The 12,326-nt window shown below is 34.0% G+C and overlaps 1 protein-coding gene and 1 long non-coding RNA gene across 3 annotated transcripts; both read left to right on the top strand.

Annotated features, from left to right (window-relative positions):
* Positions 1–519: 519 nt before the first annotated feature.
* Positions 520–4,990, top strand: LOC8280532 (flavin mononucleotide hydrolase 1, chloroplatic). Of its 2 annotated transcripts, XM_015719751.3 has the most exons (7): positions 528–903; positions 1,009–1,084; positions 1,785–1,836; positions 2,681–2,795; positions 2,874–2,944; positions 3,668–3,755; positions 4,633–4,990. In XM_015719751.3, the coding sequence occupies exons 1-7, from the start codon at positions 686–688 to the stop codon at positions 4,763–4,765; spliced, it is 753 nt and encodes a 250-aa protein (XP_015575237.1). In that variant the 5' UTR covers positions 528–685; the 3' UTR covers positions 4,766–4,990. The 2 variants fall into 2 exon arrangements, with proteins under 2 accessions (XP_048227382.1, XP_015575237.1); XM_048371425.1 differs by lacking the exons at positions 1,785–1,836; positions 2,681–2,795 and having other exon boundaries at positions 520–903; positions 2,860–2,944.
* A 421-nt stretch (positions 4,991–5,411) lies between these two features.
* On the top strand, positions 5,412–6,824 carry LOC112534973. The gene is made up of 2 exons (XR_003079180.2): positions 5,412–6,295; positions 6,386–6,824. It is a non-coding gene; the product is annotated as an uncharacterized LOC112534973 (long non-coding RNA).
* The last annotated feature ends 5,502 nt before the right edge of the window (positions 6,825–12,326 follow it).

Here is a 12,326-nt window from a genome sequence, read left to right on the forward strand (position 1 = left end):
TTTCTTTTTATAATTATTTCTTTATTTAAATTAAATTAAGAGCGTATATTCTTTTTATTTATTCTTATAATTATTTATTTTATTTATTTAAATAGATTAATTGTATATGTTGTATTTTTTATTTATTTATTTTTATAATTAATTAATTTATTCATTTATTTAAATTAAAATAACAATCATAATTATTGTATACAAATTGTTAGGCTAATTAAGAAAATGATACAATTAAAAATGAAAAAATTAAATAGACCTAGGTGATTTAATATTATACCTTTTATACATAGGCTATAATTATGCTATGATGTATTAATAGTGAATAAATTATTAAGTAATAAAAATAAAAAAAAAATAAAAATATATTATTAAAATTATTAAATAATAAAATTATAGGTAAAATACATCACAAATAAAATTAGTTTTAAAATTATTTCTAAATGTGGCCATATTTTCTAGAAAATCCAAGAACAAAGATATTAAAAATGTAATTATTCAGGTGGTAACTTTATTGTCCAAACCAGGGTTAAGGTGTTCCCATTTAAGATGGAAAAATCTTTCTTTTTTGAAATGTTTCCTTTATTTTCTTTTTTTCTTCTTTTCATTAGGTTGTTGTGTAAACTTTAGAAAAAGTTTGGATATTTATTTTTTCAAGGCATAAACATCCTACAAAGTCATTTTGGATACAGAAATGGCATTGGTCCTGAGAGTAACCGCTGCAACCCCGTTGTCTTCTTCAAGACTCTCCACCAAAATGGCTCTGAGGCCAACTTCCTCAAACAAGACGACTTCCAATGTTTCCTTCACTTCAAAGAAAGGTGGCGGTAGAAAGCTCCCCATCCTCCTTTTTGATATAATGGACACCATCGTCCGCGACCCTTTTTACCATGACATCCCTAACTTCTTTGGGTACTTTCTCCACCTCTTTTATTTTCTTCAATCTCGCTCTATGATCATCAATCTCGAGTTCTTTTAGTACCCTGTTCTCTTTTTTTGGTCTTTTTTTATCCTCAGGATGTCTTTCGAAGAACTGATAGAATGCAAGGACCCAACCGCATGGATAGAGTTTGAAAAGGGGTTTATTGATGAGGTACTCTTCACTGGTTCAGAATTTAAATATGTGGGTTATTAGATCTTGGTATTGAGGCATCTTAACTGTTTTAGTGAATTAAGGGCTCAATATTAAATGTTGTTGAACTCTAATCTGTAATTAAACCACCAAAAGTGAATGTTAAACATCACACTTTTGGTCTGGAAAGTTTTAAATGTAACTCTGTTCAGTAATTTGCAAATTGCTCATCTTGCATTACTGGCATTATATAGCCTTTTTGTTTCTCTAATTTTCAAGATTCTGTTGGAAATTATGATTTGATTTCACGTGGTCCTTGGCAAATGGTTGTTTGACTGGAATTAAGGTTTATGTGCACAATTATGGCATAAAAGACTGAATAGGAAGTTGAATGGAGGGTTTCGAAGTAATTTGAAGGAGACCTCTCGTTAGAGTTTAGAGGATTTGTTCATTTATTTTGAAAATGAGGGAGCTTTATTGCAAATGCAGTTTTCTGTGAAAAATGCTGTCAAACATGGTAGAGGATTACTAGAAATGAATGACTTGTTGTGTCACCTTCGGTTGCTTGATGGCTCCCATAGACAAGCTGATGAATTTAAATCTTAAATATATTGCGTGATCTTAATGAATCCCTTAGTTGAACTTCCTTGCCAGTACTATTATTCCTTTTAATTATTTCATGTCAATCTTTGAGCAAATTTTTTTACTTTTTCTCCTTCAGATTGAGCTGTCCAAAAAATTCTTCAAAGATGGAAGACCTTTTGATTTGGAAGGTTGAGGACTTGGCTTTAGGAGATTTTATGTTTTCATTGATCTTGTTAGTGTTGGTTAGCATTTTATTTCATTTATCTGACTTTGCTGACTATACAATTGCTATTATATTTTAACCAAAAGTTTTGAGTTAGCAGATGTCCAAGTGATTTATTATGCTGTTTGGGTTTCTGTAATACAATCTACCACTTGTTTGTAATTTTTGCCAGTATCCTTTTTTGCATGATTATGGATTTTATGTCTACGACTAGTGCACATGTTAATACCGATCACTGATTTAGGATTTTGTTTGTCATGGTCACATATTTCTAAAAGTTCCACTCAGTGTGCAATATTTATTTAGGATTTTGCTAGCCATGGCCTCACATGCTTGTAAAAGTTCAACAATGTGCTATGCTTCAAACGTTGCTTTCCCACTACTACTAAGAGCACAGTGGTAATGAAGTCAAATCTTTATTTCATGCTCTTTCTTCCAATTTAATGGTTATTTTCTTTTTAGTCATTCACAGAATTATTATGATTCATGATGCATTCTGCTTTTGGCTCACTGGCTGTGGTTGAAGGTGCTATAACATTTGCAGAAAATCACAATTAATTTTGTAATATGCAATTTACAGTTTATATTTAAACTACTTAGCCACTTCTTCTATCTCATTCATTCTAGCATGCAAAATGAGCTCCGATCTCCCCATTAAATACAAAATGGAGGTTGTGGTGCAACATTTTTGTTTTCCTATATTTACTTTGTGATTTTAAATATGCTGCTTATACATGCTGCAAGTTTTAATATCTCTGCCTTTTCTATAGAAATTCGAACTTCATTGTCTTCATCATTTGTCTTTACAGGGCTCAAAAATTGTATGAGCAGAGGATATTCCTACATGGATGGTGTTGAAGACTTGCTTTGTGATTTAAAACAAAATAACTATGAGATGCATGCTTTTACAAATTATCCCAATTGGTAGGATGAAATAGATTTATCATATTATTGCTCATGTGGTGAAATGGCTCATCATTTTTTTCAGATTGTGATTCACAGGCACACGATGATTGAGGAGAAGTTAAATGTTTCAACATACTTATCCTGGATGTTCTGTTCATCTCTATATGGTATGTCCGTTGGCTTGATGTTTCTCTGCCATCTATGTTTGAGTGTGCACATGCATGTTTTGGTTTTGCCTCTTAATTACAAGTAGCTGAGACAGAAACTTGGTTCAATTCCATTGATCTGTGAAGTTATTCCTTTTGCTGTTGTTCAAATATGAGTGTAGATGTACATTCTGGCAATCTGCTATCCTTGTTAATTGGCAGTTTATTACTTCATTGATTTGCTACTTTCAAGGAAGATAAAGAATGCTATTTGACTTGGTCAAAATAACTATGATTGAATTTCATCTAATTAGACACCATCAAACTTTGATTATTGCTTCATTTATAAAATATTGCCTGCATTTGCCCTGTAGTGCTGCTTATATCATGGTTCTTGCCTGGACCAGGTGCATGATTGGCTACACTTGCATGACTGGACCTCACTTATAGTGTGAGATTCACTCCATGTGAGCATGGTGCAGGAAGACTCAGTCCAGGATAGAACTTCTCGGGTGTTCGAATCTAACTTTGTTTATGAATGTGATATAAATGCTTATTTTGAAGATTGTTTGTTTGTTTGCATGCGCCCTTTTGAGAGGCATTACTTCAATGTAGATTTTCTATTCCTTCCTTTTGTTGCTTATATGTTTAGTGGTTACATTTTTATTTATGACTCATCCTTCAGAAAGTTGAAATTAACTGAATTAACTGAATAAAGTGATCTTGATCTACTTTCCATTTCAGGAAAGAGAAAGCCTGACCCTGCTTTCTATCTAGAAGTGCTGAGAAATCTTAAAGTTGATCCAACAAACTGCATATTTGTTGATGACAGGTATTTTTTTCCTCTCTTTTGACTGAAATTTATGTTATGGATGATCATACAAATTGCAATTTCATGTTTAGGCAGGTGTCTTTTCCAGTCATTCTTACTAGTGCTACAACTAGTACGGCTAGGTAAGTATCTTGAAGTAAATGGTCATGAAAGAGATTAACAAAATGGTGAACAAGCTTCACCCTTCTTTCTCTTAGAAGTCAAAAGAAAAAATATACATATATATATAGTTCATGACTTGTAGGAATTCCTCAATTCATATAATCACAAGCCTTCATATTCCAGTTAAAGTCAAAAATGGTAGATATCCACATTTTTAGTAAGGCTCCACTGCAGGTTTTACATAATGGTATTTTGTGCCGTTTCGGTATCGAAATCACTATAACAGTATCAATCTCTATCAGATTGTATTGAACTGTATCGTCCACTGCTATCGTGAGTTTTGACAAACAATTAGCAAAATGTTCTAAGTCAATAGGACATGAACAAAACTAGTGCGAGTTATGGAAGTTCAAAGAGCTCATATGATAACTCCTGCATATGGTAAATTTAGTCCAAGTTTAGTTTTGAAAATTTTGTGCTAACCCGCAAATTGCAATAGTTCATTAATTCGTTTTCAAGCAATGACAACAATATCACCTTACACCCTTTATAGCAACTCCATTTTTTCTTGTTTTACATGAGTGTTTCAAAAGCAATTCTGGCTAGTTCTCTTTATTGCTTCTGTGTGAAGTTTGAATGTAGCTGCCTTCAAATAAACTCTTTAGAGGACATGTGTGTCTTTAATTCCTCATATACACGAATATCCTTAGATGACCTAACATGTAAGCTAATTTGCAAGCTTCACCAACTAATGTACAGCATATGATCAATACAGGCAGAGAAATGTAGAGGCTGCAACTGAAGTTGGTATTATTGGCCTACATTTCAAAAATGCGAAGGTGCTGCGAGAAGATCTCTTTCGGATGGGGATTGACATTTCAATAGAACATCGGAAAGCACATGATTAGCCCAAGCTTCAGTAATGCATAAGTTGATCTCTGAATTCATCCATAATTTTAGCTTTTCCTCGACAACTTTTGCAGTATCACTCTTTTTTATTAGCATTCTTTTCTATGAATATGCTGGCTGAGGTTTAGCAACACTTAAAAAGGAATAAATAACATAGTTTTATAGAAAATGCCAAAATGTCAAATTTATAGTCCCTTAATAAAAATTTCAATGTCCTTACTGAATAAGTGGAATAAATTTTTCTTTTTCTGAGCTGCTTTATATATTGGATATTTTTTCACTTAGAAATACACAAATGACTGTAACACTTGAGGTATTATCTCAAGGGATAACTACAAATATCTCAGGAGTATAGCTTAATATAGTACTCACCTAATAAGAGGTATCTAGTACCTATTCCAAACTCGTTTAAAAATTTAATTTCGTTATTAGTATCTATTTCATATCTAATTAGTGCTATCTGCATACTATCTGAATTGGTTCAGATTGGATTATATTTTAAATTTATAAATATATTTTATAGGTATTAACCAAGTAAAGGATATTTTATCTGTTAAAAATCTATTTACATAAATAAATTTAAGTAACTAAATGGATATCCGCTTAATAAATTTATATATTAATAAAATTAAAAAATTAAATTAATCAAATATCCTATTATAATAAAATAAAAATATTAATTGGATAAAAGAACTTTATAAAAACTTCAATCAAAGAAAAATCTAAAACTAAAAGTAAAATATTAATATTAAATGGATTCTTGCTATCGGCGAATAGAAAATTCGAATTCTATTTAAATTCATCACGGTTATTAAAAATTAAATTTAAACTCGCCTTATATACTTTTTAAATCCATTTTATTACGTTTGGATAAAGTAGATACTTTAGAAGTATTTGATCTATTGCCATCCCTAGGTCTATAAGAATTGGGAAAATGCTCATTTTTGCCCCTAATGTTTGGGCTGCGGAATAAATATGCTTTTAAACTAAAACTCGGGACATTTAAATCATGTTTTTTTTAGGGAAAATGAATGCCAGATGCCCTAACCTTTGAGCATTTTCGCGAATCAACCTTCACCTTTAAAACTTATCAATTTGGTCCGCCATGTTTGCATATTTTATCATATCTACCTACAAGCGTTTTGGCGCATGCCACTCATGACATGGCGTCCACACGTGGCAATAAATGTTGGCCTACATGACTCAGGACTTGAAGACCTCAAAACTCACAATTTCTTACCAAGATTTTCTCAATTTTTTCCCCAATTCTAATTTCTAAAGGGAATTAAAACTTAGGGTTTTCTTCTTCCTCTCATGACCACTTCGATATTATTCTTCTTCACTTAGAAACTTTAACCAATTAATGCAAAATGCAAAGGGCATCATCAAGATCTTCTGTTGTCAATAATCGATAGTATTTATGTGGGACTGAAGTAGCATCTTGTGAATGTGAGAGACCAGCGAAGCTAATGATATCAGGGACAACGAAAAATCTAAGGCGTCTGTTACGAGGTTGGTCGTACAGTGAGGTAAGCTTTGTTAGTAATGTTAGGGTTTAGTTGTTTTACTTCGGAAGATTGAACAATATATGCTGATTTCATTTCAATTTGCTCATGTAGGGGCAGAGCTGTGTTTTGTTTAGCCGTCCTGACAATTGGGTGAATAAGAGGAAGTTTGACAATTGGGGCGGAGCTGTGCTCTTACACTAACGATTGAACAAAATATGAAGCGAAGTTTGATGTTTTTCAAGTTCGGTTTCTATAGTATGGTTGAACATTGTAATGAATGATTGAAAAGCTGGAAAATATGAAGGGAAGTTTGATGTTTGATGATTAGTTTGTGGTGTCTCTGCCAGACAGGAGTTGCACTTGCAGAGGTTGGCAATTGACTAGAATTCCTTGCATTCATGGTCGGTTACAAGCTTTATGGTTGATGTAGCAAGGTGTATGATTTGTTTTTGTAGTAGACGGGTGGGGTTGAACCTTGTAATGAATGGTGAAATGAATTACCAACTTTTGTAATTGATTATGCAATGAAGCTCTTATTTTTTCTCTTGTATTTTGTTTTTTTATAGATATTTTGCATGTATTTCTTATGGCTTTTATGAAGTAAAATGAACCTGTAGTTATTATGACAGACATGTGGAGCCATATGTTTATTGGTTTCACATTTGGACACATAAAATAGGCAATAAACAGCCTTTTAACGTTACTATAATATAGAATCCTTACAAAAATCATGAGGTTTAGAAAACATACGTCTTTGGAAAAGACAAACACATAAAACAACTAATATTAAGGCAAACTAATTGATAAAAATAAAATGACATTTTTGTTCCGTGCAACTCTAAAATTACAAAAACACAATAATGCAACTTCTCTAAGGCAACTTCTTAAACTTCTGCATTAGCTTTGACAATACATGTTGCCCTTCTTGAATCACCAAATTTGCATTCTTACTAGCCTTTGCCTTTGTAGCTACCACCTTCTCTTTGCCTTTCGAACTAACTGATATATATTAGTTGCTGCATTTTTTTGAGACAATCTTTCAAACACAGTCACATTCTCTTTTGCCTTTATAGCTGTTGAAGTCTGGCTACAAACTTTCACACTTTGTTCATGAGTAGCTGTAGTTGATCTTTGGGTGTCAGACCTCTTTCTGGAATGCCTTGCTGCAGTTGCTGCTTCTGTATAGAGCTTAATGGTCTCACTAAGATCCTATTGGATTTTACTTAAGTTAATTAAATGCTCTAAATCTATAGTGCTTCACCCACCTAAGATTAATAAGTCAACACTCATCTCTAAGTGTAGAACTCCTATCTTCAATCTCCAAGAGGATTCACTCATTCTGTTGAGGGAATCTCTCACCTATTCACTCAAAAATACCCATAATCCCAAGAATTTGAAAATCCAACAATTGCAATTAGGTTTAGAGGTGACACTTAGAGTTGAAATGCATCTCCACTTAGCAAACCTATAAGGTTGGCATTTCATCAAGCACCTAGTGAGCAAACCTCTTAATTCACAACACTAGTAAGACATACATTCTTATTTGTTGGCCAAACAAAAGAGAGTAGCAATTATAACAGAAAACTTGAGTATAAATACAAAAGGATTTCAAATTAATTAAACTCAAAGTAGAACCCACAGCCCCCATCAATGATTTAGTTGTTCCTCATCAAAAGTGCAATCTCCAAAAAAGAAAACAAAGAATTTAGAATCATTACAAGATTATAAGATCACAAAGCACAAGGATTCAACCAAATTAAAGATAATAAACTAAAAAATAACAACTTTGCTTTCCAACTTCACTTGTAGAGCTGTTGATTTGATAAGACATGATTCTTTTGTTTTGATTGCCTTCTGTTAGTTTATGAGATTTAGGGTTTTGATTGGCTTCTGTAACTTTTATTTTAATTTTTTAATCTATTTTATCTCATTCTAATTAATTTTTAACATTTATATATGTAAAAATCGCTCTAGGGATGCGAGATTGTGCTGGCGATCGAAGAAAACTCGATGAAGCTTGCCTAAGGACCCTAAAATCGATCAGTTGTTTGTGCCAAACAACTTTTTTGTACTTTTTGATGTACTTTCGACCTCTGTATAGTTTTAGGTCTTTTTATTTTCGCAATCGTAGTTGTACGTCGGGTTGTAATATAATTAGGATTTTTCTTTCTGCTTTATTTTGTTTATTTTTGTTTATTGTATGTTAACTAATTACATGATTATATGAGTGAATGATTAAAATGGGCCATATAAACTTAGGGCTAAAAGTAGATCCAATATGAATCTGGTAGTCTAATAGGCTAATCAATCTTAACCGGGCCTGAAACCCTAAAATCCAAGTAGATTAGGGGACTTTGGCATGTTTACTTAGGGTTTGAGCTTAGTTAGGATTGAGATCACAATGAATGGGCCTTCTCATAATAATTAGTCCACTAGGTCTAAAGACTGGAATCCAAACAGCATAATATATAATTGGGCTAGATCAGGTGGGCCTTACGTATAATTGGTTAGTAGACTAAATCAACAACTCTAATGTGGGCTGGGTTTGACTAAACTAGGCTAGACTTAGGTGTATTTTCTGTTGTTTGGCATGCTTGCATATAAAGTTTTTGCATTTATAGGAAATAATTTGTTAAATAATAAAATTAAAGACTAATATATACAAATAAGGAAGTTGGCTTCCAGATACATCTCTAGACTATGTGGCGTAAGCTTCCATATGAAATATGAGAAATGCCACTCATTAGTAAAAGTGTCCCGGTGATTACCCGGGTGGCAACTCTCATCTTCATGCTAGTCTCAGTGATTAGTTAGCGTATTCCCGATTAGGTTGAAAAGCCTTATACTGCCATAGTCAACCACATCAAGGAAATTAGCTGTAACTTGCTTAGTAACCTCTTCTCGTATTTTCTTTGCCCATTTTTATTTTCTTTGTCCTTTCATTTTTTTTTATTTATTCTTTAGTATTGTATTTATTCTTGTGTTCTTTGGTTGCTGTTTATCCATTTCAGGTAGTTTAAAAAACTTGATAAGCTAATTGTGTAGCTAAAATCTAAGGCAGTGAACCTATCGATGTAGACTAGCACAAATGGTGAGTATCAAGGTCGTATTCTTGGGAAAGAGTGATCCTAGACCTACTGCAGCGTCTTATGTTTTCATCTAACTTTAACAAAATTGATGAAGTTATTATGCTATGATTAAATATGAACAAATGATTAACTAGGTGTCAAATAATCTGAAAGGATTTAGGAAAACAATCGAATGAGAAAGCAAACCCTAGGGGACCTAAGCTAGTTGGATTTTAATGAAGATAGAGATTATATTGTTACCAATTGCAATTACCTGTGGACGAATTCTTAACTGAATTTGGTCTCCCTCTCGAGATAACTGAATTCCTAAACCTAATAACCTAAAGTTCGAATCTCTTCCTAACGATTGATTATTCAATTAGCATTAAGCTTTAACCCGTCTATATTAAGCTTTGTTAATTCTTAATCCGGCTAGTCAATTACCCTTATCTCTAAGTGATCATTAACCAGCTCTTACTATTCAAATTTCCAATTAATAAATGAATTTCTCAATTATATAAAGCAATCTGAATACCACAACTCACAACGTCTCATGAATAAAGTGATTTCTCATTAATAATGAAAGCAATAAGAGACAAGCATTGATAATCAAAATCTCATAAGCATTAAAATCAATCCAACAACACAAGAACCCCAATGGGTTTGACAAATTTAGTTACTCATACTAATAAGCAACACAAAGTAAAGAATAGATTCAGAAAAGTAAATTGAAGGCATGTACACCCTTCTTCTTCAAGTTGGATGAAAAACCCTAAATTCCCAATTCAGAATGATAAACCCTAATTTGCCTCTTGAATGCTCCCAAATCTTATCTTTATCTTCAGTTTGATGTTAAAACAATTGTAATCATTTCTTCAATAGATGAAATGATCTTCTAAGGTCGAGCATTGAAGTCTAGAAGAAGATGGTTTAAGCTTGTATATATAAAATCAAGTCAGAAAATCGAACCCTAATTCAGCAAATCGTTTTTTCCTATATAATTCTTTCAGCATGGTCGTGGTCAAGCCTGTGCTGATCAGCACGGGCGGAGTCCAGGCCGTGCTGGACCTCCGCGTTCCGCAACTCGCGACTTTTTCCTGGTCATGCCCTAGCCGGTGCTGAGCCACCACGGGCCGTGGTGGCTTTGGAAACTGGCCAAAATGGCACTCTTGAAAGGCAACTATTTGATAGTTCAGTACGGCCAGAGTCCAAGTCATGCTCAACCTTGGAATGCTAGTCCTTGCTCAATTTGATGGATTCTGGTCCGTAATTGCACATATTTCCCTCGATTACTGATAATGTCCCTCGATAATGACCTGAAACGTGAAAGGAACCAAAACACAGGTGATTCTGGCATAAAACAAGATAACTATGCACAAAGATGTAAACAATTGGGCATGTAAATATGTATAAAATGATGCATATCACTTAGTAACCTCTTCTCATATTTTCTTTGCCCATTCTAGCCTCAATCTCCTCATCTTCTACTTTAGACCTGGCATGTCGTCATAGGACCAAGCAAATACCGCCTTTCTTTTTTCTATCATTTTCTCAAATTCTCTCCTCTCTTTAAGAGTTATATTTTGAGCTATCAGAATGTTATGTGGATTTGCATCTGTGCCTAAATTAAATGAATCAATTTGTATGGAATTGATATTAAACATGCACATGTCATGGTTATCAAAATGCACAATACCATGAGGAAGAACATCATATAAGTAAGCAAAATTGTTCATATCATTGATCTTAAAGAGAAAAGAAGCATTGTCCTTATAAATGTTAGACGCTATTACATCATCATCATAAAAAATATCAATGATATTATTCTCAATAAGAGCAGCTAGTTCCTCTTGGCTTATCTTTTCTAGTTGAGTGGCGAGCTCTTTTAACTTCAGTTCTTCTATCTTGGTGGTAACCTTCTCTCGGACTTCCTTAATACTCAGGTCAACCATCCTATCGATAATTAGGTTCTTGAAAATCTCAAACCCTAGTATCTCAGTCCTAGCTACACTAACAGGTTCGGGCTCCCTAGAGTAAGGCTTGTACTCTTGGACGAATACATCTTCTAGCATCCTACCCTTCGATTTGCCCTTGTCTTCCTCTTCATAATATCCCAAACCTCACCGAGTGTTCTGAACTTTGAAGTCCGGCGGCTCCGCAATATCCTACCGATTCTTTTCTAACCCCATTCCAGGCATGAAGTTCATTCTCTTGAACATGCTAGCTATTTTAGGATCCATGTAGTCCTCATAGAGAACTGCCACTTGGAATCTAGTAGGGGCATCCACCTCTTTAACGATTTCTTGGATTGTTGAGACAACCTTACCACCTTCGGTGTTGATGGTGAAAATTTCACCTTCATGAGAGGCTTTTACCTTATGATATACTGTGGAAAGGACTCCTCCTAGAGCATGGAACTATGACCTTCCAATAACAATGTAAAAGTTACTGAGATGTCTAGGACGGTGAACTCCACCCAGGATTCAATAGGACCTGTCTTCACCAGTGCTAAAACGTTCCTTCCACATCTATTTTCGTCTCATCTAGGCCCTTATGACCATGTCTGGTGATTTTAGCTCTTTCGCAGTCATCCCTAGTTTAGGGAGTATGCGAGAAGGACACACGTCGATAGCTGACTCATTATCAACCATGACAGATGGGGTTCTCTTCCCTTTTACTTTTGCTGCTATGTAGAAAGCCTTATTATGGTCTCTTTCCTCAAATGGTAAGTCTTCATTCAAGAAGGTGATCATCCCGATGGTCTTGCTAATTACTGTTTTGATAATCTCCTCAAGGTTAGTTATTGTGCTAACACTTATACTAGATAAGGCCTGAATCATAGCCTTTCTACTATCTGATGAATGCATCAACGGTTCCCAGATGTCGGTTGTCTTCTTCTCCTTTCTCCATTGTTCTAGTAACACGGTATCCCTATCTTCAGGTGCTTGTTTTTCTTGCTTCAGTTCTTGTACCCTGACTTTCTT

This window comes from Ricinus communis, chromosome 2, assembly GCF_019578655.1.
Source record: "Ricinus communis isolate WT05 ecotype wild-type chromosome 2, ASM1957865v1, whole genome shotgun sequence".
In the NCBI taxonomy this organism is placed as follows: Eukaryota; Viridiplantae; Streptophyta; class Magnoliopsida; order Malpighiales; family Euphorbiaceae; genus Ricinus; species Ricinus communis.

What these genes read in the sequence shown, in the direction of transcription:
- LOC8280532 (XM_015719751.3), top strand. Translation starts at nt 686, where the DNA reads ATGGCATTGGTCCTGAGAGTAACCGCTGCAACCCCGTTGTCTTCTTCA. An exon ending in GACATCCCTAACTTCTTTGG is followed by an intron (nt 904 to 1,008) that starts GTACTTTCTCCA and finishes TTTTATCCTCAG; the next exon opens with GATGTCTTTCGAAGAACTGA. An exon ending in GTTCTGTTCATCTCTATATG is followed by an intron (nt 2,945 to 3,667) that starts GTATGTCCGTTG and finishes TTTCCATTTCAG; the next exon opens with GAAAGAGAAAGCCTGACCCT.